The sequence below is a fragment of the Manis javanica genome, chromosome 12 (genome assembly GCF_040802235.1).
Source record: "Manis javanica isolate MJ-LG chromosome 12, MJ_LKY, whole genome shotgun sequence".
In the NCBI taxonomy this organism is placed as follows: domain Eukaryota; kingdom Metazoa; phylum Chordata; class Mammalia; order Pholidota; family Manidae; genus Manis; species Manis javanica.
Window position 1 is genome coordinate 17845009 of NC_133167.1, and position 25852 is coordinate 17870860.

Sequence of the window (25852 nt, forward strand, 5' to 3'; positions counted from 1 at the left end):
GCTCAGGAGGTGAAGAGAAGCAAGGACAGTATGGTTTGGCAGACTTGGGGACTCTGGGTTGGGGGGTTGCAATCACATTCAGTATATGAAGAGCTCTCATGTGGCAGAGATTTGGCTTCTCTGTCTGAGTCAACCCACAGGGCACCATAAGGCTAGTTAGTAAAAAGACAAGGTGCTAAAATCTCCCTGTTCCAGCTATCTAAAGATGAGATGGACCTTTGTGGAAGACAGTAAGATCTCCATAACTGAGAAACAGTTTAGGACAGCTAGCACCAGCTTTTTTTTTTCTTTTTTTTCCAGTTGTGTTTTATTTATTTATTCATTCATTCATTTATTTATGTATTTATTTTTGTATCATTAATCTACAGTTACATGAAGAACATTATGTTTACTAGGCTCCCCCCTTCACCAAGTCCCCCCCACATACCCCTTCACAGTCACTGTCCATCAGTGTGGTAAGATGCTGTAAAATCACTACTTGTCTTTTCTTTGTTGTAGAGCCTGCCCCGTACCCTCCCCGACCACATTGTATATGCTAATTGTAATGCCCCCTTTCTTTTTCCCTGCCCTTATCCCTCCCTTCCCACCCACCATCCCCAGTCCCTTTCCCTTTGGTAACTGTTAGTCCATTCGTGGGTTCTGTGATTCTGCTGCTGTTTTGTTCCTTCAGTTTTCCTTTGTTCTTATACTCCACATATGAGTGAAATCATTTGGTACTTGTCTTTCTCCGCCTGGCTTATTTCACTGAGCATAATACCCTCTAGCTCCATCCATGTTGTTGCAAATAGTAGGATTTGGTTTCTTCTTGTGGCTGAGTAATATTCCATTGTGTATATGTACCACATCTTTATCCATTCATCTACTGATGGACATTTAGGTTGCTTCCATTTCTTGGCTATTGTAAATAGTAGTACCAGCTTTTTTTAAACCTGGCTGTTTAGCCTTCTCAGCTGGGGAGTGTTTCACAACTTAGATTCCCAGGCACCGCCTCTGACCGTTGTGCTTCTGCCTCTCAAAGTCTGGAGGTGAGACCAAAGTGTCAAGGTTTTTATAAAACTCCCTAGGGCCTTCTGGTGCAGCCAGTCCCTGGATGGTAGCAGGGAACCATAGGATTGGGTTGCTGCTTGCAGGGACTATCGTGGGTGGTATATACGTGGGCCAGATTGGTAATTACATATGAAACAATTTCAAGTATATTTATTTTGTAGGAAAAAAGTATATAGCTTACATGCCAAATCTGTGCTCATTTAAAAATATTTGGAGCTCATTAAAAAAATTTACAAAATTTTATAAAAATAATAATATGGGATTCAGATGTTCAGATAAACGTGAAGGTTGTATGCAAATAAAATCTAGGTTAATCTAGTGGTGGGTAATGGTGGCATTTGGACAGGGAGGTAGACTGAGTAACCTTAAACAGTTTAAAGAGCCTTGGGTTTGCTGATGAGTTCTAGAAGACTCTATGGAGGAAGGAGGATAATTGCAGCAGTTTGTCCAAATTGTGGTCTTCCAACAATCTTGTACTGGGCAAGTTGGAAGTCCTCCTGACCCCTGTTCAGAGCCTGAGGCATGGAACCCTTCTCCCCTCTCCATTCTTAATGGTTTCTGTGAAGTATTTGATGCTGGGCTAGGGGCCATCCCTACCTCATCAGCCAAGATGCCATTGAGACAGGGTGGGGACCAAGGGCACTGGGTACTGTTTTTGTTCTCCTTGTTTTCCTTCTGACTCTGAGAACGTAGATGTGATGCTACAGCCGGAGAGTGGTGTTGGCAGTGGGGAGGGAGCCAGTTGTGAGGTGTCTGTTCAGGAGCGGGAGAAGTTGGTGGCTTATTCCTGGCAAGCCTCTCCCTTCCTAGCCTGCAGGCTGTGAAAAATCTTGGCACCAGGGTGTGGGGCTGCAGAAACACTTTGGGACTGCAAACCTGCTGGGGTACCTTCCAAAGAGACACCATGCCCTGAAGCTCCCACTGGCCTGGCTGCAAACCCCAGGCCATCTCCTACCAACTGTGGGTGTTGGGTTGGGACGTCCAATTGATGTACAAATAAGTCACCAACCTTGTACAAACAAGAGTTGAGATTTGTTGTCCTGCTGTCAGTTAGGGACTTCTGGGGCTATTTAAGGGACCCTAGGATGATATGGTGGGGACTTTTGGGCAGCTCACGTGGCTTTTGGCTGAGGGAGCTGCTTCAGACCTTTGTGGTTGGAGTGAGGGTGGAGATCACCGATGTTCTGAAAAGTTACTCTCTCTGCCATTCATGATCTTAACAGATGGGAACAAACTAAAGACCAAAAGCCAGTCAATTGGAGACATTTCAGGTAGCCTAGCAGATCAATATTCTGGGCCAGATGCCCACTGGCCTTCCCAAAGTCGGGCCTCAAAAACTGCCAAGGTTGCTGGGTCAGAATCCAAAGCTTTGCACTGAGAATCTCACTTTGGGGCTCCTGTCCCCATCCCAGGGGCCATCTGGGTGATACCCCAGCCCCTCCACTCAGGCCCCATGTCACCTCTGGGAAATACAGGGGCTTTCGGGTTTCCCCCCACTTGTATAAGCCAAGGAAATGTCCTGGCTCCTGGACTCACCGTGGTGGGGGGAGAGAGGGGAATGGAGGGAAAAAAGATTTCCACCTTAGTGTTCAGCAGCTGGAAAATTATTGTCATCTATTCTGCCTTTCATTTGCTGAGAATGGAAAAAAAAAGTGGAAAATTTTGGGGAAATAAATCTTAGTACCATCGTGGGCAGTCTGGCCCTTCTCTCTCTCCCTCTCTTCCGGGCCACTTTCCTCCCAGGTTCTCTCTCCCCACTTCTGGGGATGGGGGCTGACCTGGGCTGCTCCTGCTCTGAGGCTGCGCTGGGCTGGGCCGGCCGCTGCTCTTCCCTCCGTGCAGAGGGCTTGGGAAGCCACTGTGATGTCATTCAAGAACTGCGTAGCTACAGGATGATAAGTGAAGCCCTGGGGACCCAGCTGGCTGAAATTACAGACAGAGTTTTATCCCACTGGCTTCCTACAAGCCAGAGTGAGGCAGAGCAGTGGGCCAGGAGGGGGAGAGAGTGAGCAGGAGCGTGGAGGAGGGAGTGGTGTGTGTGCACAGGGGCAGGAGGCGGCACTTGCTCCTCCCACCCCTGACAGTCCCAGGGAGGCGAGCAGGACGCAGACAGCCTTGGAGCCGCAGCCATGCAGAAATTATTTGAAACTTGAGGCACAAGTAGCAGAGATCAAATCAGAGCAGTACTTTCCCTCCTCTCTCCCTCTCCGTCCAGAGGGTAAGTGTCTACTGGGCAGTTGTGTGTGTCCTTGGGTGGCTCTCTGATGGACCTGGGGTGGCAGGGACTTCTGTGCCCAGGGGCCATGCTCTGCTGTGGCCCTGGATCAGGGGAGGGTATGTGGCTGTGCAGGGAGATGTGCGGTCTTAGGAGGCGGAATGATGGATCTGGCCGCCTCCTGCCTGGACCTGCTGCCCAGGGAAATGTAAGAGCCGCTGCCTCAGGTCTGAGGGGCAGCTGAGTTGCTGGAAGGCAGTGTGCCTGAGCTGGCCCCACTCTTTTGGGGTCATGGGTCATGGTGGATGAGAATGGCATAAGCAGAGGGAACTTGGAGGCAGGGATAGCCCCTGAAAGATTCCCCATGGGATATTTATTCACGATGTCCCCCTTCGGTGGCCTGAGCTTTGTGGCACCCGCAGTGGCCGCCATTCCCTTACTGGCCTCCTGCGGGCTCTCTCTCATTCATGGCTGCCTCCCAACTTGGGCAGGGCTTGACAGTCCTGGCCGGGCATCTCTGAGTATCAGGCAGGCACCCTAGCCTGGCAGAGAAGGACTTCAGTTGCTGTGAGCTAGGGAGCTATTTTTACTGGCCTGATATCTGTGATATCTGGTGCCTGGATAGGCCAAAGTGAAGGGTGGGAGTACCGGGCTCTGTTTATAATGCCTGGTGTGGGAGGTGAAGGCCAGACTGGAGTCAGAGGTCAGGCCAGAGGCTGGCCCTGCAGGTTTGCACTTGCCCCACAGCCATGGGCTGTTGTGTGACCTGGGTAGGTCCCTTACCCACCAGGCCCTGGTCCCTGAGGTCTGATATAAAGGTCACGATCCGTTTTATATCCCTATTACCTCTCTCTGGATGGATTCAAGTCAGATGGTATCTGTGTAAAGTGCTGTGGGTTTTTCCTGAGGCAGACCTGGGGACACATCTGTCATCTTGCCTTGACTGAAGGCTTGCATGTTATTTGGTAAGGTTTTTGGTCTGCAGCCATAGCTGGAGGCCCCCCTGAATCCTCCAGCCATCTTCACCTTGAAGGCCATTAGGGAGAAGAGCACCGAACTTCGAGGCAGGAAGATGAGTCCATTTGCACTTCAGTGCTGGGTGACCTTGGTTGGGGGGGTCCCCTAAACCTGCTGAGCTTCACAGTCCCCTATGAACCTTCAGCTCTAAAAACCCCATGGCTTTTAAAAAGCTCTCCTGGCTCAACCAACTTCCTGGTCCCTCTCAGATCTTGCTTCTCCTTCCCCAAGGACCCGGAGCAGTGATGGCAGGAGCAGCCAAGAGAGGGGGCTCGATTTTCCACTTTGATTTGTGATTCCTCCTTTCTTTCCTGCCTGTGTAGAATGTGGAGGCAGCCAGGGCTGGGGCACTTGCCACCACCCTCCTTGGGTCTACAAAGGCAGGTTTGTGGGTGTCACTGTCAAGGTCACTTGTAGAGGACACAGAGACCCCTGTGAAAAGATTTGACAGCAGCCTTGAGAAGAGTCATGTTCTCTTCTGTCCTGAAAATGCAGTGGGTTCCCCTGAGTGTGATTAAGACAGAAAGAAAGACAGGTGTCTGTTTGCCCTGCCTGGGCTCATCTGTCCCTGTCCACAGGGCCCCCAATCCCATGCATTTCAGTGGATACCCCCCAGTGTTAACCTAAGTCCTTTGGGCTGCACCTGTCACCTGCCGTCCTTGCCATCTCAGAGGCTGTTTCCCCTTTGTGTGGTTCCCCTTCAGAGACTCAGGGACTTCTCTCCAACCCCTAATTCTGTGGATCTGCAGAGTCCCTTAGGAAGTCCATTCCAGTTTAGAGATGTCCGAGAGCTCTCTGCCAGCTGTGGCGGACAAAGGGCTGCCTCAGTCCCTGGCTGGCTGGGACAGGAAGTTGGCATGGGCGGAGGCCAGGACTGTCACAGGCTGGGCCACAGGAGATGCCTGCTGCCATTGCCAATGTGTCTAAGAAGGACTCCAGGTCATGCCATGGGGCTGAGGTGCTGCATGGCCCTCTCCATCCTCACCCCCTCCCCAGCTCACCTCTCCAGACAGCTCAAAGCTCAGTGGGCTGCTCTGGGCTGGGCCCCATCTCAGGCTCCTCCAGTTGGAAGGTTTTCCTTATTGTGTATTCCCTAGTTTCTCTTGGATGGAGCCTGGCATTCTTTGCAGAAGTCTTGGGTGACAGAGGGGGATCCCTGAAGGAGCACCCTGATAGTTCAGCATAACTTAAGATTTGTAGGTTTTAGGGTAGCCATTAACCTCCTGAAATTATGTGAAAATTTTGTGTTTGTGCATTTTGGAGGTAATTAGTCTGAGATTTCACCAGATATCCCAAGGGGTCCTTGGAGTAAGGAGTAAATGCCTGCTGGACTGGCTTGTGGCTGGGGAGTCCTGTGAGGGACACCATGGGGTAGGCGTTGGCTCTGATGATTTACAGGGACCTCCGCTGTGCCCAGCCTATACTACCAGTTAGGTAGAATGCCTCTCTCTCATGATATTTTGGCGGCAGTGCTTCTCTATTCTCTTCCCCTTGGGAGAAGTTTTGGGTCCACCTTGAAACTCTGATTTTCCACCTCTTTGAGTGGCAGTGGAAGAAGAGTGTATGAAGGGACTATATAAAGTTTTCTGGACCAGTTAATGTAATGTAAGAAGCATTCATGGAACATCAAATATATGCCAGGCCCTGTATTCTATGGGGCCGTCCTGTATAGCTATAGGGGTTACTCACTGAACTACCAGAGATACCATATTGTGAATGGTATCATCTGGGAACCAGGGACTGGGGAGAGAGAAACACAGAAAGGCCTTTCCTCACGGCACACTCAGCTTAGCGGGGAAGATAAACATGAGCATCAATGACTGTCCAGTGGGAGATGGGTGCTGTAGCAGACTTCTACAAAGAGTGATGGGAACTTGGAAGACATTTATCTGAGTCTGAAGGGCTATAGGAAAGGCGGCAAGTCAAGGAAGTCCTCCCAGAGAAGTTCAGGCTGAACCTGAAGAAGATAGAAGAGGTTTTCCTGGGAGGTTGGGGATTGTGGGGACAGAGTGAAGAAGGACTTTTCAGGAGAGGGAACAGCATGTGTGAGGCACTGACTAGGAAAGAAAGAGCATATAAACTGTAAGAGTAGAGCAGATGGTGTTTGGGGTACTGAGAACAGTGGAGGTGAGGCTTCCAAAGGCAGGCAGGGGCCAGATGACAAAAGGTCTGGCATGTCCAGCCAGGAGGGTTGGTCTTTACTCTGTGTGTGATGAAAACTGTTGAAAATGTAAAAAGGGGAATGAAGAGAGAATATAGAGAGTGCTGGCCATGCCAGGCCTAGCTCAGGGTACTTAGCTCCTGAATCCTGTCACTCAGCCAACCTACAAATAAGCATTCATATCTTAACCCTGCAGGCTCAGAGGCCAGGATCTGCATGGTTAAGTGGTTGACTCAAGCGGACTTGGCCATTAAAATGCGAACCATCTCTCTGAGTGATGGGCATGTCTGGCACAGGGTTTGGGTGGGAGGAGGTGCTTCCCTTCTGTCTCCTCTCCAGAACCACATCCTGGTGGCCTCTCTGGTACCTAGCCCCATCCTCTAGCTCCCACAGGTTGCCCCTAAACAGCCCTGGACCCAGTCCTAATCTGGTTTCCTCCAGATTAGGCTTAGGGGGAGTCTGTGGCTTAGGGGGAGTCTGTGGCTAAAGTGTTAATATGTCTAGAACTTGCAGTCCCAGCTGCCCCTTGGGCAAGCCTCACTCCTTGTCAAAGCTCACCCACCTCCCAGACACATACAGCCTTTGGCACCCCACGTTTAAGGAGCTGTAATTCCCCCCTAGGCCTGCCAGGGCCCTGGTCTGCCTCCAGACTGCCTGTGTCCAGGGTGGGCACTGTGCCTCTTCCTATTGGCACTGCATTGATTTTCCTCCAGGTTGATTGGCCATCACTGCTCTCAGTAATGTATTTTAATGAATTGTTTATTCTGCTGGACGTGGACCCAAAGGACTTTTTATCATGAAGGGCCCCATCCTGAAAACCTTAATAAATAATTCTCTATGCAAAACAGGCCTGCTAGTTGGACAGGGAGGGGTCTCTCCTTATTGAGTCTTCACCAAAGGAGACTTCTTCCTCGCAGTCAACTAGGCTGAGGCCTTTTATTCTTCAGAGTTGGGCCCTTTATCCTGCCATCTAAATAAGGAAAATCTCCACACTTGACATTAGTAAGAGAAGCAGGGGTGCTTAATCCCAGAGCCCCAAGTGCTGGCCACCTGGGTCTGGGTTTCTCCAGATGTTATCCACCTTTATGAGGGCCAGAACCCCTGTAGAGCTAAAGTGTTGATTCTTGGCCCCACCCTGGACCTGTGACTGAAAATCTTTGGGGATAAGACCCCAGGATTGACATTTTTAACAATCCCCAGGAGAGCCTTATGAACATCAAAATTAGAAAACAAATGCTCAAATCTGTATCACCTTAGCATCCTGTATTTGTTTCTTTCATTCTTTTTAAATGAACGGGAAGGACGCATCTCCTTTCCTGCATGCTGGCCTGTACTGTGCTTCTAGCACCACACACACACCTCTGTGATTGACTGGAAGGAGCCTAGAGAATAGGTCCGCATCCAAGTCTGCTGGGGATTTTCCTCAGAGCCTTCCAAAAGCATGACTCGCACATCTGGATTAGGGCCGCCATGGAGTAAGGGCCCCTTGGTGCAGTCAAGCTCAGCAGTGAGGGTGGAGTCTGGGCTTGGAGCTGCTTCTGGGAAGAGTGAGGAGACCTAGTCACACAAAGCAAGTGGGGCCTTGAAGAGATGGTGGGCTTGTTGACCTCCCTAGAGGACTGGGCAGGGAGATGGCTCGTGAGATGGGAGGCGCAGGCTGACCCAGGTTTGGGACCCATGAGCTCTCCACCCAGGGCTGCCTGCAGCTTCTGCTTCCCCTGTGGGTCATGCTTCTGCTCCATGGTCACCATTGCCAGTTCTGAGGCCCCGACCAGGCATGTTCCTCCCTCCAGCCCCTGCCCTTCCCACCAGGCATCCAACCATCTTATCTGAGATGGTCTTACCTGAACATGCCATGCCTGTGGAGGCTGTTGGGACTTAAGAGCCTTAAAGCCAACTCCCTCACCCTCTCTAAGCCCCTCCCCACCCTCCCCAGTTGGGTTCCCTCCTCCTCCTGCTCTGCCTGCTTCTCTCTTTTGCCCTTCCTGCCTTAACAGACTGAAACCGACATTGTGTTCCGGCTTCTTGTGGTCCCAGCAAATAGCTCTTAATGTGGCCGTGGTGGAAGGGAGAAGGGAATGGAGGGCATGTGTGTACCAGTGTGGAGGTGGAGACTGCCCCTTCTTCTCCGGGAGGAGCAGGGGTGTGTGACCTCACTGCGCCATGCCCACGCCAGTGCACTGACGGACCCGGGATGAGCCTGGGTGTCCTCATTTCTCCCCTTGATATGCAAAGATGATGAGTGGAACTGTGGGACAGCCTGGTGGCCAGCACGGGGTGGGCAGGAACTCCTTGGAGGGCAGCACTAGATGTTTCCATTTGTATTTAGCAAATAGGATTTAAACAATTTACACTTTGATTTTCTTACTTAGGCTTAGTGGCCTTGGAATTCCTGATGCTTTTGCTGCCAATAGTAGACCATGTCGGGGAAAACTACATGGCAGAATAAGTTTAATACTGACATTGTCAAAATCCGTGGAGAGTGGGACCTGGCCAGCGGGGGCATGTATCAGGTAGCAGTCATCAGTGTGCGCTCCCTCTTCCTGCCTGGGGGCTGCTTTCTTAGCTCTTTTGCCAAAAGCTCTTTTATGAACCCAAGTGAGTTGCTGGAGTGGGTCCGCTTTCTCCTGGATGGGAAGGATGCTCTCAGGTTTGCATGGGTTTGCACCCAGTGGTTATCATTGCCTTCCATCTAAGTGTAAATGGGGAGGCCACTGAACACTCCACCCGGTGCTTTGCTCTTCCTCCCACTTCCCAGACCATGTGAGCACAGATCCCTGGCCCAAGAGGAACACTCTGGCATGTCTCGGTGTGGGCTACAGAGTGGGGACAGGGCCCAGGAATGGTCCTGCTTTCTCCAGGGCCAGGAGCTTTCCAGGCACAGAGAGAAGGCAGGACAGCTCTCCAGACTTCCATTAGCCGGTCTGAGGGGCATAACCACCCCCAGAAATCTGAGTGGAAGAGAGCTCCTCCTTCAATGCTCTTCCCCTCTGCATACTGCCTGCTGGGGTCTGTCCTCTGTTGTGTAGCAAGGAACCTCATTGTTTGGAGGGCCATGGCATGAGAGTCAGCGTGTCTCATCAGACAGCACCGACCCCTGTAGGGACAATGACAGGCCAGGTGGGGGAGGCAGCCATGCCTGCAGCTGCATCTAAGTCACCTTTTGGGGCATCAGGCTAAGGGAGAGGCTGTTGGAAATTCAGACCTATCGCAGGCAAAACCCCCTTCCAGGTCAGGCCAGCCCCATCCCCGTGAGCCTTGGCTGTGGCACCCTGGCCCAGTGTCACTTGGGGCCTGCTGCTGGCTGAAGCCCCAGGGCGCCAGGGAAAACTGGGGACAGAGTGAAGTTTCTGGAGTTCAATGGGCAGAGCATCTAGCCCCGAGGGGGTGTGTGTGGGCAGTGTTGGGCGGTGCTGCGCTCGCCTTTGTTGGGCATCGCTGTGCTCACTTGGGTGACATCACTTGGTTGGCCTGTGGTTTGTGTGTGTATGTTGATCAGGATGTTCCTGTTTTGCGGTTGTCTGATCACTTGTTTTTGGCTGTGGGCTTCTATATAAGTGTTTATTTTTGGAGGCTGCCACTTCTGGCCTGAGGGCTGATCCTTGGGCATGGTAGGAGCTTGTATTTTCTGAAATGCTTGTGGCTTTAAATTGATGTATTTATTTTGGGATACTGCTGCTGCCTTTTTATTCTACTGTGTGTGTGTGTGTGTGTGTGTGTGTGAGAGAGAGAGAGAGAGAGAGAGAGAGATGAGAGACAGTGTAGAATAATAAAATTTGCCTGGTCTTTGAAGTTCTGATTTAGTTTTTATTTTAAATTAGTTTTTATTTCAATTTAGTTTTATTTTAATGAAATTTTAATTTGTTGTGATTTTTAAATCCCAGCTTTACCAGGTATTATATGTCTGCATATAAGTGATTTTACTTCTCAGAACCTCAGTTTCTCTTGCCTTAAAATAGGCATAATACTCCCTGACTTACAGGACTAGCATGTTTGTATGTGTTAAGTGCCTAGCCAGGTGTTTGGCACAGAATAGGCATTCACTGCATGCTAGCTATTATAATCAGTATTTGCCTGTTTATATCCACACGCTTGCTGACATCTTTGTGTCTGGTTTTCTGTGTTGTGAGACTGTTGGTGTCTGGGATGGAGTTTGTGCAGGGCTTGGGAGGGGGTTTTCTTTTCTTTCCAACTGGGGGCCTGCCTTGGAGTGAGTGGAGGGGAGGAGCGCATGCCTGTGTTTGTGTGTGTGTGTGTGTGTGTGTGTTAGGGCTGGAAGCTGAGCTGCTGACTGTACAGGGTGTGAAATCACTGAGCTCCTCTGGGTGGGGAAAGTTCTTGGTTCCTGAGTCAGCCTTTTGGCCCCCAGCCACTCAGCGCTCACTTTTTCCTTTCAGAAAAAGTATTGCTCATGGGGTCCCCAGAGCTGTCTGCAGACAGAATGACATAAGGGACAGCTCCCCTGATGAAAACATCTACTTTTGTGATCTCAGTTGCTAAGATGCTTCCCCTCCAACCCTGGTCGCTGGACCCCAGCATTCAGAGGGAAAGCCTGTCTCTCTGACACAGGGCCTTCTGGCTTTGGGGAGCCCCATCTTGGCTCAGCACTTCTACATCCTTGGGAAGCTGGTGAAATGCCAAAGCCAGGCTTTGGACTGGGCTTTGGACCCCAGTATCTCGTCCCCAGGACAAGGACCCCCAGCCCAATCTTAGGCTCCACTGCCTGGCCCTGAAGCTGGGTGTTGGGGCTTGGGGTCCTTTTGTCTTTTCACCTTTGCCCATCCTCAGTCTTTCTCTGGGTGGTGTGAGGAGGTTTTAGGATCCAGGAACTGGACACTCTAGCCTCCTTTCCTTGGGAGAATAGGAGAGGCCCCTGCCTCCCACTGACGTCTGCTGTCTGTTGTCTCCCCTCTGGCTCTCTCCCTTGCAGAGGTGGTAGGACACACCCAGGGGCCACTGGATGGGAGCCTGTATGCCAAGGTGAAGAAGAAGGACTCCCTGCATGGCAGCACTGGGGCCCTCAACGCCACGCGTCCTGTCCTGTCAGCCACCCCCAACCACGTGGAACATACCCTCTCTGTGAGCAGTGACTCGGGCAACTCTACAGCCTCCACCAAGACAGACAAGACTGATGAGCCCGCCCCTGGCCCCTCCGGCGCCCCTGCTGCCCTGAGTCCTGAGGAGAAGCGTGAGCTGGACCGCCTGCTCAGTGGCTTCGGCTTAGAGCGAGAGAAGCAAGGTACCATGTACCACACCCAACATCTCCGCTCTCGCCCCGTGGGGGGCACTGCTGTGCCCTCCTCAGGCCGCCACGTCATCCCAGCCCAGGTCCACGTCAATGGAGGGACCTTGGCATCTGAGCGGGAGACAGACATCTTGGACGATGAGCTGCCCAACCAGGATGGGCACAGCGCGGGCAGCATGGGCACACTCTCCTCTCTGGACGGAGTCGCCAGCACCAGTGAAGGGGGCTACCCAGAGGCCCTGTCCTCGCTGACCAACGGTCTGGACAAGCCCTGTCCCGGGGGACCAATGGTCAATGGTGGTGGCTACCCCTACGAGCCTGTTAGCCGGGCAGTGCCTGCCCATGCGGGCCACCTGGCCCCTATGCGGCCCTCCTACTCTGCACAGGAGGGTTTAGCTGGCTGCCAGCGGGAAGGGCCCCACCCAGCCTGGCCACAGTCAATGACCACCTCCCACTATAGCCATGACCCCAGCAGTATGTTCCGCTCTCAGTCCTTTCCGGAAACCGAGCCCCAGCTGCCTCCAGCCCCAGCCCGCGGGGGAAGCAGCCGGGAGGCTGTGCAGAGAGGCCTGAGTTCCTGGCAGCAGCAGCCTCACCCACCTCCTCGCCAGCAGGAAAGGGCCCACTTGGAGAGTTTTGGGCCCAGCAGGCCCAGCCCCCAGCCTCTGGCAGAGACCGCCATCCCTGGCCTCCCTGAGTTCCCAAGGGCAGCCTCCCAACAGGAGATTGAGCAGTCTATTGAGACACTCAACATGCTGATGCTGGATTTGGAGCCGGCTTCGGCTGCCGCCCCCCTGCACAAGTCCCAGAGTGTCCCAGGGGCCTGGCCAGGGGCCTCCCCGCTCTCCTCCCAGCCCCTCTCTGGCTCCTCCTGCCAGCCCCATCCACTGACCCAGTCTCGGTCTGGCTACATCCCCAGTGGGCATTCCTTGGGAACCCCTGAGCTGGCTCCACGGGCCTCCCTGGAGTCTGTCCCTCCTGGCAGGCCTTATTCACCTTATGATTATCATCCTTGTCCAGCTGGGCCTGACCAGAGTTTCTGTCCAAAGAGTCCACCCTCCTCCTCCTGCTCTGCCTTCCTTCCAACCATCCACAGCCCTTCAGGGCCTCAGCAGCCCCCAGCCTCTCTCCCTGGCCTCAATGCTCAGCCTCAGCTCCCACCAAAGGATGCAACTTCAGATCCATCCCGAACTCCAGAGGAAGAGCCACTGAACCTGGAGGGGCTGGTGGCCCACCGGGTAGCAGGTAAGAGCCTCAGGGACTATCAGTTCTGGGTATCCCTTCCTTACGTCCTCCATGCCTTCCCTCTGGTCTGGGTTGGTCTTGCTGGGGGACATGCAGGCACAGCCATCACACCTCTGCAGGCGCTGCTTTGGCCTGGGGAAGAGGCTGTCAGGAACCGTGTGCTAGCCATCCCTTCTTGCAATCATTGTCTGTTAGTCTCCAGGCCAGGCACTGAGATTCAAGATAATTGTCTTTCAGTTCCTGCCTTCAGGAGCTTACCAGTCTAGTGAGGGGACCAGTACGTAGACAGCTCATTCTAACAGAGTGCAGGGTGTGCTGCAACAGAGGTGGGCCCAAAGCCCCAGAGCCCAGGGAAAGCAAACTTTACCACATAGGGCAATCAGGGAAAGCTTCCTGGAGGTATTGACTTTGGGGCTGGAGTACAGATTTCTAGGTGAGAGGAGACACTATGAAACTGCCTGCAGTGCTCCCTGTCCTCTGACTTCAGTTCCTTGGAGAAACATGGAGAAGGCTGGAGGAAGGCCTCTGTAGACCCAGATGAGGAAGTTGGGGCCCTCCCAGAGGCCTAACAGAGCCTGAGAGAGTGTGTTTTGAAGCTCTTGGGCTCTACCTGAGTGTTCAATCCAGGTGGTTCCTTTCAGAATATTTCTGTTTGATGGGGAGGCCCAGGGTTCCCCATCTCGTTCAGCTGTCCTGTCAGTCCTTGCTACAGGACCAGCCCTGGAAGGGAAGCAGGCACTGAGAAACAAAGCTCCATTTCTCATCTGAGAATGGCCTTATCTTTCTGGAGAGAGGACAGCGAGTGGGCAACCAGAAGAGTGTATTGGGAAGATAAAGGCAAGAAATGGCAGAGTGTTCAGGGCCAATTTAGGAGGGACCGGAAGGTTCCACCTTCCTTCCCATTGGCCTAAGTCTATGACCATTCCCTAGGGGCAGCCAAACTTGGAGGGGAATCCTATGGGTTGGTTTTGTTGTGGAGGTATGCCCAGGCAGGGGTGGGTTAGAGGCCGGGGGTACGGCCCTCCTGTTAAGCTCCTCAGCTGACAGGGCGGTAAGAGCTCAGGGAAGAGAAGAGTCTGAGCAGCTGACTCTGTCTTCCACTTCTTTTCCTAAATTTAGGGGAAGCTGAGTCACCATGCCAGCTGCAGGGAGAGAGGGAGACATCCCTCCCTGGGGATGTAGGGTGGGTTTAGGGAAGTAGGTGGGGGCAGGCCAGCTGGCTGTTGGGCTGGGTCCAGGACCTGGGTGTGGGGGCACTGACAGTCTGCTCCCGAACATCAGAGCAGAGCACAATTCCCACTTCAGCCATCAGTAACTTGAAATTGGTCATATTGGAAGTATTTATGCCATGGAAATTTGACAATCAGGGCTTCCCCTTTACTGGGCAGCTGGTCTGGCAGCACACTTGCTTTTACCTGGGAGCCAAAGCCCAGGAGGAGAAGCTCTGCAACTCCAGGGGTGAAATACTCCATGGGGTGGTCCACATGGGGCTGCTGTCTTCTTCTGTGGCTCCGGGGAGAAAAGGAACTCCTGGCTTTTTTTGTCAGCAGAGATGCTTTTCTTCCTGGTTTTGTTGAAGGGAGAGGAATGTCTTCTCAATATTTTACAGAGTTGGGATGGTGGCCTGAGGAATAGTGACACACTAGCTTAGTCATGGGCAGGATCCAGGAGTCTTTTCTCTGGGGAGCAGCATGAATTTGCTCCCCCTACCATAACCCTTCCATACAGCTCTCCTGGAGCTAGCTCAACAGGAAGCCATGCCATAATGGCTCTGGATGGATGTCCATCTTATATTGCATCTCCCTTCAGCCTTTTCTCTCCTCTTCCTGAGGTTTTAACTGTCAGCCCCATATTCTGTAGCTGCTCAGGCTTTGGCTGCCAAGAAGTTATAGGGAGGGAGAAATTTTTTGGTGTGGTGTTTCCATCCCAACCCTACCATCTTCTCTATCAACAGTGAGCAACTCAGGAGAAGGGATGAGATGTATAAAGGGGACAGTTGTATTGTTCCCCAAGGCTATAAAGGGACCTCTTTAGTCCATGCCCTGTCATGAAATATATTTATGTCAGCAGGTCCTGCTTGCACAACTACCTCAATAGCCCTGCAGGTGTCTGCGGTGCTTGTGTAGATAAAGGTGCACTGGCAGGATCAGTGCATAGAATAGTCTAGGAGCAAGGGACTAGACTTCCAGCATCACCACTTTCTGCTGCTTCTACATTCTTCTGCAAGAAGCTGGAGTATAAGCTTCAACATGAGTAAAGAAAGCTCATATCTGTGGGGGAAGCTCTTCATGGCCATGAACTTGATCTGGTTTCTCTTGGCTTTTCTCCCTCAGGTCTTCCTTTTCCTCTTTGGCTGTCCTCCATATCTCAGTATTATGTCCCTGGTTCATTCCACTGTAATCCAGCTATTCCTTATGTCTTATTTAAGTTTGGGTCTAAGAGAATGTAGGGGTAGTTTTCTTAACTTGATAAAGAGTAGGTACTAGAAACATGTAGCACACATTACATTTTCTTGTGAGACAATAGAAGCACTCCCATTACACAAGGGACAAAGAAAGATGCCTGTTATCACTGTTGTCATTTAACACTGCATTAGATATCCTAGCCAGTGCAGTAAGACAAGAAAAAGAAATAAGAGTCAGAGTTGTTGAATCCAATCAAGTTATCTTCTGATCCTGTTTCTGTGACTGGATTGATCTCAGATATCTTTAGAGGTAGAGGTTTCAGTGCATATTGGAAATAAGATGTATATCTTTTCCTTAAAGAGCCTAGACTTTAATAAGGGGAAGAAGAACTGGACCTTTAAAATGAAGTAATTTGTAAGAGAGAGGGTGGAGAAAGTTCTGTGGGAGTGAAGAAAGGAAGATCACTATTAACTAGAGAGACTGATGAGGCTTGGTGTTGAGTTTTGGTTTTTAAACAGAGCCTAAGAAGATGAGTAGGATTTTGCAAGTGGGTGGCATCATTAGACAGAGAGGGTTCATAGTGAAGATAGTAAAGCATAGGAAATATTTGAAAAATAGAGTAGATTGAGAACATATAGGTTGCATGAGAGAGAGTCAAGAAAGGTAGCTTGGTGTCTGCCTCTGGTTGGTCTTAAATACCAGACTAAGGAGCTTGAATCTTAACCTAACAGCAATGTAGGAAGCCATTATTGTGTTATAGTCAGAAGCCATTATTGTGTTTTTGTTGGGGAAATATGCCATGATCAGAGCTGTGGTTTAGGAAGATGCATCTGGTAGGTCTGGGCAGGAAAGATGCAAACTGGGAGAGACACAGAGCTGGGAGATGTAGCTGCTTATTAAACAGCCTGAGTGAGGGGGACCGAGTGCTAACTGTGGAAGTGAAAAAGAAGAGATAGGTGCCAAGGCTACTGTGGGAGTAGAACCAATACATTTACAAATTGATTGGGTGTAGTAGAAGGAGAGGAAGCCATTAAAGAGGATTCTGAGGCCCCATGACTAGAAACAGAATGATGGTTCCATCAACAAGCCGAAAGTCAGGAACAGGAGCAGGTTTGGTGGAAGATGAAGAGCTCAGTGTTGGATCTTTGAGTTTGAGGTGTTGGTGGAGCTTCCAGGCAGAATGCTACGGGAGACAGTTGAGCATCCTGAATTGGAGCCTAGAAGAGAAGAAGGTGCAGATTTCGGAGTCATCCTCACAAAGGTGAAGATGACAGTTTTGAGCGTGGATGGAATCTCTAAGTCAGGGCATGGAGAGAAAAAGAGCTTAGGATCAAATAGCCATAGGGGAATGGAGGCCACAAAGTGGACTGAGAATGAATGTTCAGGGTGGCAAGAGAAGGTGGGGACAGTGAGTCATCACAGAGTCAAGATAGCAAAGGGTTTCCAGGAGGAGGGGTGGGGTTAGTGATATGACTGTAGAGGGGGCACGAGGAGGAGGACCGAACAGATTTCACTGGGCTCGCCGACTAGGTGGCTCTGGGGATTTTCAAAGGCATAGTTTCAATAGAGCGGTGGTGACGGAGACCGGACTGAAGGATCAAGAAGTGAGTGTAGAGAGAGTGAAGACAGCGTGTCAACTACTCTTTTGAGTGGTTTTGTGATAACAGGAAAGAGGATGGTAGCTAAAGAGGGTAGCAAGATATTGAGAACTTTGTTTTTGTAAATACAGGAACCATGAGAATGTATTTAGACGAGGAAAAGGGAGGTTGGATATGGAGGAAAGAGGGAGAAGAAAAAGCTAAAAGAGAAGGAAATTGATAGAATACGACCTCTAAGGAGGTAGGAGTCTAGGATAGACTTAGAAACTCACGTGGATACTTTATGCTAAACCAGAAGGTGAAGTACCTCTTCGTGAAATAAAAATAAAGGATGGATACAGATATAAAGAAATATGGGTGTTAAGCTTTGGGAGCTTAAACTGAGAACCCATGTTTTACATTTCATCATGGAAATAGGACATAAGATCAAGGTCCATTTAATCATTCATTCAACATGAGTCCCTAATCTGTGCTACATGCTAGTTTAGGGTCTGGAAACATGATGGTAAACTAAAAAGACAAAAAACCTTGCTTTCATGGTGGAGATGAAAATAACCAAATAAGCAAATACATATATAATATATAATATGTCAGAGGGGTGATAAATGCCACAAAGATAAAATAAAGCAGTGAGGGACAGAGGGTGGGTGGGTGGTTGCACTTTACATAGAACAGTCAGGGAAGGCTCTGATGGGTGGTGAGGGAATATGCCAGATGGAACAGCAAGTGCAAAGGCCCTGAGGTGGGGTGTGCTTGATATCAGGAGCATAGCGGGATATGGAATCAGAGGTGATGGCAGTCAGGGCCAGCTTGCAGTGGGCTGTGTAGGTGACTGTAAGGACTGTGTCATTCACTGTGTATCGTGAGAAGCCTTAGGGAGAATTTGGGGCAGAGGAGTGGCATCATCTGACTTGTTCTAAAAGTCTCAGTATGGCCAGGATGGAAGGAGGGAGATGAGGCAGTAGGCTGCTGCTGTCAGTCGGGTGGTAGTGTGGAGATGGTGAAAAGTGGCCAGTTGTAGAAATATTTTGGAGGTGGAGCCATCAAGATTTATAGATAGAGTAGATGTGGGATTTGAAAGAGGAAATCAAGAAAAACCCTAAGGTTTTTGTGCTGAGTGACTAAAGGTTGGAGGGGTTGTTTGTTGAGATAGATCAGAACAGGGGAAGAGCAGGCTTAGAGGGAACATTAGAAGTACGATTTTGGTAATGTTAGATTTGAGGTGCCCAAGAAGTGACCGAGGTGGTTGGATATGGCCAGGTGGTCAGGAGTTTAAGCGGGAGAGGTTGGCATTTAGAAATGTGGGAGTTGTCAGGATATGGATGTCATGTAAAGCCTGGCACTGCATGATAACATGGAGTGGGGGAGCACAGATTGAGAAGAGGTGCCAGGATTGAGTCCTGGAGCCTCCCACATTTACTGATTGGAGATGTGAGGGGGAACCAGCCAAGAGAAACAGTATGCAGCAGCCTGCAAAGTAGAGGAAAACAAAAAGTTATGTTTTCCTGGAAGGTAGACCGGGGTGATATTGACCACTGTGTGGCCCCCGTGCTGTAAAGTAGTCAACTTGGGTGAATACACGGCTGACAGCAGGTCCTCGCAATGCCTCCAGGCAGGCTCATTTGAAGGACTTAGCCTTGGTGCCCAGTGGCTTTGGTTAGGAGTAGAAGAGAAGAGTGTAGGGAGAGAAGGTTACTAAGGTGGGGGTGACAGTAGAAAGAAGATTACTAAGGTGGGGGTGACGGAAGAACCAAGCAAGGGCCAAGGGATGCTAGGATGCTGGGGAGTGTGACCCTTGGGTTCAGGCTGGCAGGGTCACAGCTGAAGGCAGGATAGAGGCAGGTGCCATGAGAGGAGAGAGGTGGTGGGATGGGGCCATGCTGACTGTGAGGGGTGGAGAAGGTTTGAACACCCCTGGTCCCAGACCTCTCTCCACACTGGGGTTAGAAAAGAGAGCCCTGGCATCCTGCCAGACAGCAGGAGGTCCCCCGTGCCCTCTGGAAAAGCAAGACCCTGGATCCGCGTCTCTTCTTGTTTGACGCACTCCTCAGCTCCCTCCAGCGTGTGCCCAGATCCCAGACTCAGAACAGCAACTAATCTTGATTTTCTCTTTGTTTTTATTTTGTTTTGTCTTGTTTAATGCCTTGTCCCTTGGCGTTCTCTGTGTGTCCTGTGTCCCTCTGTCCCCTGGGCCATGGGTGTGGTGCCTTCCTTGCCTGGCTCCCCTGCACCCTGCCTGCCCTCCATGCCGGCTCCCCTGGGGTGGGTGTGGGCAGTGTACAATGCCAAGCTGCAGGGCATGGGGCACAACGCCGGCTCCCAGCACCCTCCTCTCCACCGGCTCCGATCTTCGTCTCTCTCCGGTTGGTGTCTCTCCTCCCCTCCCCACTCATAACTCTTTGCCCTCTGCCCCCAACCCTTAGCTCTCAGTTTCCCTCTCTTCCTCTCCCCCTTCCAAACTTTGCCCATTCTTTTCCTCTCTCTTTTCTCATTATCTTTCTTTCCATTTCTTCCTCTCCCTTTGTTCTCTTCTTTCTGTCTCTTTCTTACTGTCCTTTGTCCCCCACTCCTTTCTCACTGCCACACCCCCTTGCCCAGTTCCCCTTCCTTCCTCTTTCCACACCTTCTCTCCACCCTTTCTGCATGAATGAGTGCTCCCACTTCTGCATGGACACAGGCCTGATGCTTCTAGCCTTGGCCTTCCCTGTGGAACAGGGCCTGGGGTGATTAGATGAACTTTCAGGTTCCCCACAGACACATAGGCCTTTGTAATGAGGGTGCTCAGTGAGGGCGGGGGCAGCCCAGCTTTCTGGCCATCCTGGCCATCCTGGGCTGCTGGGCCAGGGCCTCAGCAGTAGTTAGGCTCTGCTTTGCCTGGGCCACCGAGCTTGAGGCAGAGAATGGTGCCTTGTACCTGGTGCTCGGTACCCTCGAGTATGGCACTCCGTGGGGGCAGAGCATTCCCTCTGACTCATCCCAAACCTCTGATCCCAGCACCCATGGCCAGGAGTCAGAGGCCCTGTATGTGGTCCTGGCTCTGCCCGAGACCATCTTCACGACCCTGGGAAAGTCTCTTAATTACTCAGACCTCCGTTTCTCAGTGTGAAAACAGAGGGCAGGATCATAGCCCTGCCGTGTATGTTTTGCATGGTGGATTGATGTGCCCCACTGTGGCGGCCCCTTCATCAGGGGTCACTTTGCTCTATTTGAGGATGATGTAGCCCACTAACATCTGCCCCCTGTCTCTTGGACATATAGGCTTTTAGCTCTGGGGAGGGTGTCACCTCATTCTTCCCCTGCTCCTCGGAGCTCTGAGGTCAGGGAGAAGCCTGTGTGCCCAGGCTTGCTGCAGGCCGGCACCTTGAGAAGGTCTAGGAAAAGGCTTAGGGGGTGGTGGGACTCCCAATGGCAATATCTGGTACTTTCACAGACCCACCCTCTTCCAGTTCATGGGTAATACAGAGGCAGCTCTAGCAGAACGTCCCCTGTCTACCTCCTCTCCTCTTCCTCCACGCTTTTCTCAGCCCAGGGGGGAGTGCAGCGTTCAGCTGGGCCTGGGGGTTTGGGGCAGTTCTGGGGTTGTAGGCCTGTCCAGAGGGGAGCTGGCATGGCTTGCCCTAGGGCTGCTAGTGTGATCGCCGTGTGGCTTTCTGGTGCCCTGGCCCAGCAGGTGGCCTCCCGGATCCCCTCACTTCCGGAGCCCTAGGCACGCAGTCGGACACCCAGCCCTGCCACCTGGAGCTGAGGAATCCAGTCTTTTGGATCTCAGGAGGCTGGAGAGAAGAGCTGGGTCTGTGGGGGTAGAAGTGGCCAGTCTGGGGGTGCAGCGGGGGCCTGTGATAAGCCTGACACCAAGGCATTTGTCTATGGGATCCGGGGCCAGTGAGCAGCCATGCTCTGCCAGAGCGGGGGTACTGATGTGTATTAGACCTATAGCCCTGGAATTTCAGTGTGTGTGTGTGTGTGTGTGTGTGTGTGTGTGTTAAATGGAGGAGATTCATTCCTTCAAGTCCAGTCCACTTTCAGGGAGCCTCGGAGCCAGCTGTTCCGCCAAGCACAGCGCCATCCTAGGAAGTGGAGTGAGGACCCCCTGGAAATGGGGGTATGGGAAACGGGGGTGTTCTTGCACCTGCTCTTCAGGTCTGGTGGCCTGAGTGGAGGCCCTCGGCTGAGGTGCCTGCTGTCCTCCAGGCAGTGGGGAGGCCTGGCGCCCACAGTGGGTGAGCAGTCCTCAGAGGACAGCAAAGGCCTTCGGAATGTAGCTTGTTATCCTAAAAGCCACTTTCTTGCCATAAGGACCTCCTACTCTCCTGCCCCTGGGGTCTAGACAAGCCAGCTCTGCTGGGAGGACCTTCTCAAGGCCCTTGGCTGCCTCTCTTTCCTCCTTTCTCCCTGAGCTTCCTCCGGTCCCGGGGTCTCCCGCTGGGCAGTGGAGGACTCAGGTTCTCAGGGCGACCTGCCACTATTCCTTTTGGGTGAAGGCTGTGCGTACGTGCAAGCATGTGTGTGCACATGTGTGTGTGTGTGTGCCCATGTGCATGTGGGGAGTAGAACATGTAGAGACAGAGGCCAAGGGACTGAGACAGTCCTGAGGTTGAGGGTGGTGGGGAGCAGGCCTATTTTTTACTATACGTCAGTCTCCACATGAGGGAGGGGTGTTTTCTCTCTGACCCTGGCTGTCAGCTTGTGTCCAGGCATCCCAGCTTGGCCGAGGAACAGTGCGGCTCTCAGCTCTCTCCCCTCCCCTCTGCCATGCCCGTCTCCCCTCCCGTAGAGAAGGACAAGAAAGAGGGGTCATGGCTGTCCAGCACTCCGGGGCAGATCTGGGCCTGCCAAGGGGGACAACAGTGAGACACTGTGTTTAAAGAATGTGAGAGGCCCTGGCTGGCCGCTTGAACAGAGGGGTGCTCTGCGGGGGAGGCTGGTCCTGTGTGAGTGGAAAGCGGGTCTTTCCCCTTCTGCAGAGGGACTCTCTGCCCTGCAGCACCCTAGCTCTCTGGGGGCTGTCCACCGCCTGCCCGTTCTCCCCTCTGGACAGAGCCCTCTCTCATGTGCCGGTCAGTGGCAGTGGAGAGGGGCCCGGAGGAGGTAGGAGCACTCTCGGGCGTCTGGCCACCTTGTGCCAGGGTCCCACATCCGCACAGTGGGAAGCCTCACCAGCAGTGCAGCCTCCTCTCCTCCCCTCCCCTTCCCCTCCCCTCTCCTCCTCTTCCCTCCCCTTCCCCAACTTTCCCCTCTCCTCCCCTCATCTCCCCTCCCCCATCCTCCCCTCCCTCCCCTTCCCTCTTCCCTTCCCTTCCCCCTCCCCCTCTCTTCTCTCCCCTCCCCTCCCCTTCTCCTCCCCCTCCCCTTCCCCTCCCCATCCTCCCCTCCCCTCCCTCTTCCCTTTCCTCCCTTCCCCCTCCACCTCTCCTCTTCTCTCCCCTTCCCCTCCCCTCCTCCCCTCCCCCATCCTCCCCTCCTCTCCTCTCCCTCCCCTCCCTCTTCCCTTCCCTTCCCCTCCCCCTCTCTTCTCCTCTCCCCCCTCCCCTCCCCCTACACCCCTCCTCTCCCCCTTCCCCTCCCCCTTCCCCTCCCCTCCCCCTCTCTTCTCCTCTCCCCCTCCCCTCCCCCCACACCCCTCCTCTCCCCCTTCCCCTCCCCCCTTCCCCTCCCCTTCCCCCTCTCCCCTCCCCCCCCCTCTCCCCTCCCCCCCTCTCCTCCCTTTCCCCCTCCTCTCCAGGTGGCTCCAACCATCTGTGGCACCTGAACATGGGGCATGTTCTGGGTACATCAGGGAGAATTTACTCTTTCCCTCTCAGAGATTCAGTACCTGGAACTGAAACAGACCCACTTTTCAAGGGCAGACATCAGATGTCACAGAACTGACCACCCTTGCAAAGGCAGGGCCATCTGCCAGAAAGAGGCTGCCTGGCTGGGCAAGCCGGAACTGAGACCAGCCCTAATGCATTTCTTTTAACCTTGGGGCTGAACTTAGTTCCAAACCCCAAGAGCCTTTCCCAAATGGGCCTCCTTTGTCACCATTATTATTAGAAAATCAATGGCAATGTCTGTTCCTCTCTAATGTTTTTGCCAGGAATGAAACCAGCAGCGGCTCTGAACCAAGCTGCCCAGGAGGCCTGAGGGGGAAGCGGGCTGGGTGGACGTGGGAGAAGCTTGGCCAAGGGCAGGAGCCACTGCAGGCGTGGCAGGGCCTGCAGGCCACTCCTCTGAGGCCGGGAACCTGGGATTGCCGCAGGGTCCCTGCGCACTGCTCCACCCCTTCATCTGGACTGTTGCCACAGCAGTCCCCCCACCCCACCATTAGGACTGCGAGGCCCCCATTTTTCTATTCTGAAAACAAAGGCACTTCAAGGTGAGGAGAGCTTGTCTGCTTTGAGTAAAGCAATTTTTGGTTCAGGTTTACTTTTTCCTGGTTGAGATGGCAGGCAGGCCGCCTCTGAATAAAAAAGAGCCCTACACCGCCCTGCCTGGGACCTCCTGCCGCTCTCCGCAAGGGCCCCTAACTATGGGACACAGTCCGAGTGTGTGTTTTGGAGGGATTGTATGTGTGTGAGAGCTTGTCTGTCCCTAGTCTTTGCAGCTGGCAGCCTGCTGTTCATGACAAATAGGCAGGCTTCCAGCCATGTGCTTTTCATGGCAACCTTGGTGGCCATACCAGGTGGGCACAGGGGGCCGCCTGAAGGCATGCAGACCCTACAGTGGATGGTAGATGATCCAGTCTAAATGAGGGTGATTTCTGCTTGTTGCACTGGCACATTCCTAGGGCCCAGCAGTATGTGCGTGTGCACGGGTGGCATGGGGCAGTGTCCCCAGAGGTGCTGCATGGTGCTGCTAGGGTCCCTCATGACCTTTAGTAAGTGCCAGCATTTCTCCTCACCTAACCTGCCCTCCTGGGTGGTGGTGAAGGCAGAGCTGAGAATCTCCTCCCACGAGAGAATGAAGACTAGGAGCCCCCCTAGTCTGGGTCTCTGCTCCTGGGATCTAGCGAGTAAGACTTCTGGGATTCTGGAGCCAGCTCAGTGAGGCAGTGGGTTCCGTGTCTCAGCCCAGTGTGGAAAGATGGAGTGGGAAGGAAGGAGGGAGAAGCTACAGCATCCTCAGGCCTGTGGAATGGAAGGGAAGTACAGAAAAGCAGACGAAGCACATGATTTCGGGCTCTGTGCTTGCTGCTCTGATGGGAGGAGAACGGTGGGAACCTGGACCATCTTTGGGGCAAGAAAAGGGGTGAGTAGATCAGAGAAGCTGGTAAGAGGTTTCAGAGGCTCAGTGGGTTGGGAAACCCCAGAGAAGGCCAGCAATATTCCAGGGGTCAGCTGGGGCTGGGGACTTCATGACAATACTTAGTCATTTCTTTATTTCTTGTTGGGAGCACCATTTGCAGGATGATGCATTATTCGCTCTTTCCAAAGATCTTCCCCATGGGCCTGATGTTGCTTGTTGGTTGGCGCAGTTGCCTTGGAGACTGCCCCTCCTCCCTCCACCTTCCCTCTTTTGCCTGGAAGTTCTGGCCCTCGGCCTCCAGGGCTTGGAAGGAGTTGACATCTGTTTCTTGTATCAGTCCTTTGTGCTCTGGGCCCCAGCCCCGTGCAGAATGGAAATTCCTGGTGAAGGCCAGCCCCACCTAAGCAGATCCCCCACCCTGCAAAGAAAGCCTGGGGTGTGGGCAGCGGGAGGCTGGGGGTGCTGAGGGAAGACAGGCCCAGCTTCAGCACGGCCCCTGGGCTAAGATGCACTGCCTTCTCTGGGGTATTAGGTCTGGTCGATCCTTTCTCACACAGTATGCTGATTGCTCTGTCTCTACCTTGCCATTCCTCCCAGGAGTGCAGGCTCGGGAGAAGCAGCCTGCAGAACCCCCAGCCCCTCTGCGGAGGCGGGCGGCCAGTGATGGACAGTATGAGAACCAGTCTCCAGAACCCCCATCCCCCCGGAGCCCTGGGGTCCGCTCCCCTGTCCAGTGCGTCTCCCCGGAGCTGGCTCTCACCATTGCTCTCAATCCTGGAGGGCGGCCCAAAGAGGTGAGTCCTTGGACTGCATCCTGGGGCCACAGAGGGTAGCAGAACCCACCTGAACTACCCAGGAACTGGCTGGCCCCCTGGGGGACACTGACCTGTCATTAAACTTGGTAATTTTTCTTCCATGTCCTCACTTCAGGTTATTGTCTCTGGCATGTGGAACTTTGAGCCCATTTCCTTCCCCAAAGAGCTCTGATGCTCCCACTTCCTAAGTGAGCTCTGAGATTGAAGTTTCCTTCTTGACTTCTAAAGAGTACCCACCTTAGTAGGGTGGCAAGGATCCTGGGTATGGCCTAGGTGACCGAGCCTCCAAACTCTAAACCAGATCACAGACTGACAAGAGTGTTTCTGAACCCTTTCTAGATACAGAGGTTTCTTGGGAGATCTAATTTCAATGCCAAATTTGTGCATTTCTGAGATATTTCAATAGTTTGAGGCAGTGGGGCCTAAACTTCAGTGAACATAACAATCACTGGGGGATTTGTTCAAAATACAGATTCCCAAGTCCACCTCCAGAGATTCTAGCATATTTGATTTGGGATGGGTCCCAGGAATCTGCGTTTTAAATGTGCACTCTGGAAGATTCTGATGGTGGTCCATGTCCTGTGCAATCCAGCTAAGTAGTCACTCTGGATACAAATGACCTTTGGACATCTTTTCTTTCCTGCTTTCTGGCAGGACCTGACTTCCTTGCCCCCAGCACCTTCTGTTTTGCCTTGCTGTGAAATATTTCCAAGGCAGCTGCTCTGAATTCCACCCACGCTGGACCAAGGCCTTGCAAATAGCCACTTTCCGTTCCTGGGCTGCAGGGAGTTGTTGGGGCCACAGATGGCCAGCATCTCCCTTCGACTTCTGGGTTAACCTGGGGAGGGGTAGGTGGTCAGACTGGCAGGGGATCTGTGGG

The 25852-nt window shown here is 52.6% G+C and overlaps 1 protein-coding gene across 14 annotated transcripts in view; it reads left to right on the plus strand.

Moving 5' to 3' along the window:
• TNS1 (tensin 1) overlaps positions 1–25852 on the plus strand; it is a 229600-nt gene that overhangs the window by 170887 nt on the left and 32861 nt on the right. For 7 of the 14 annotated variants that reach the window (XM_037015945.2, XM_037015948.2, XM_073218118.1 and 4 more), the window contains 4 exons: positions 11371–12930; positions 19210–19296; positions 20604–20723; positions 24755–24951. In XM_037015945.2, coding sequence (XP_036871840.2) covers positions 11371–12930; positions 19210–19296; positions 20604–20723; positions 24755–24951 — 1964 coding nt within the window. The remainder of the gene's footprint in view (positions 1–11370; positions 12931–19209; positions 19297–20603; positions 20724–24754; positions 24952–25852) is intronic. The other 7 variants (XM_037015950.2, XM_073218119.1, XM_073218122.1 and 4 more) reach the window with 3 other exon arrangements.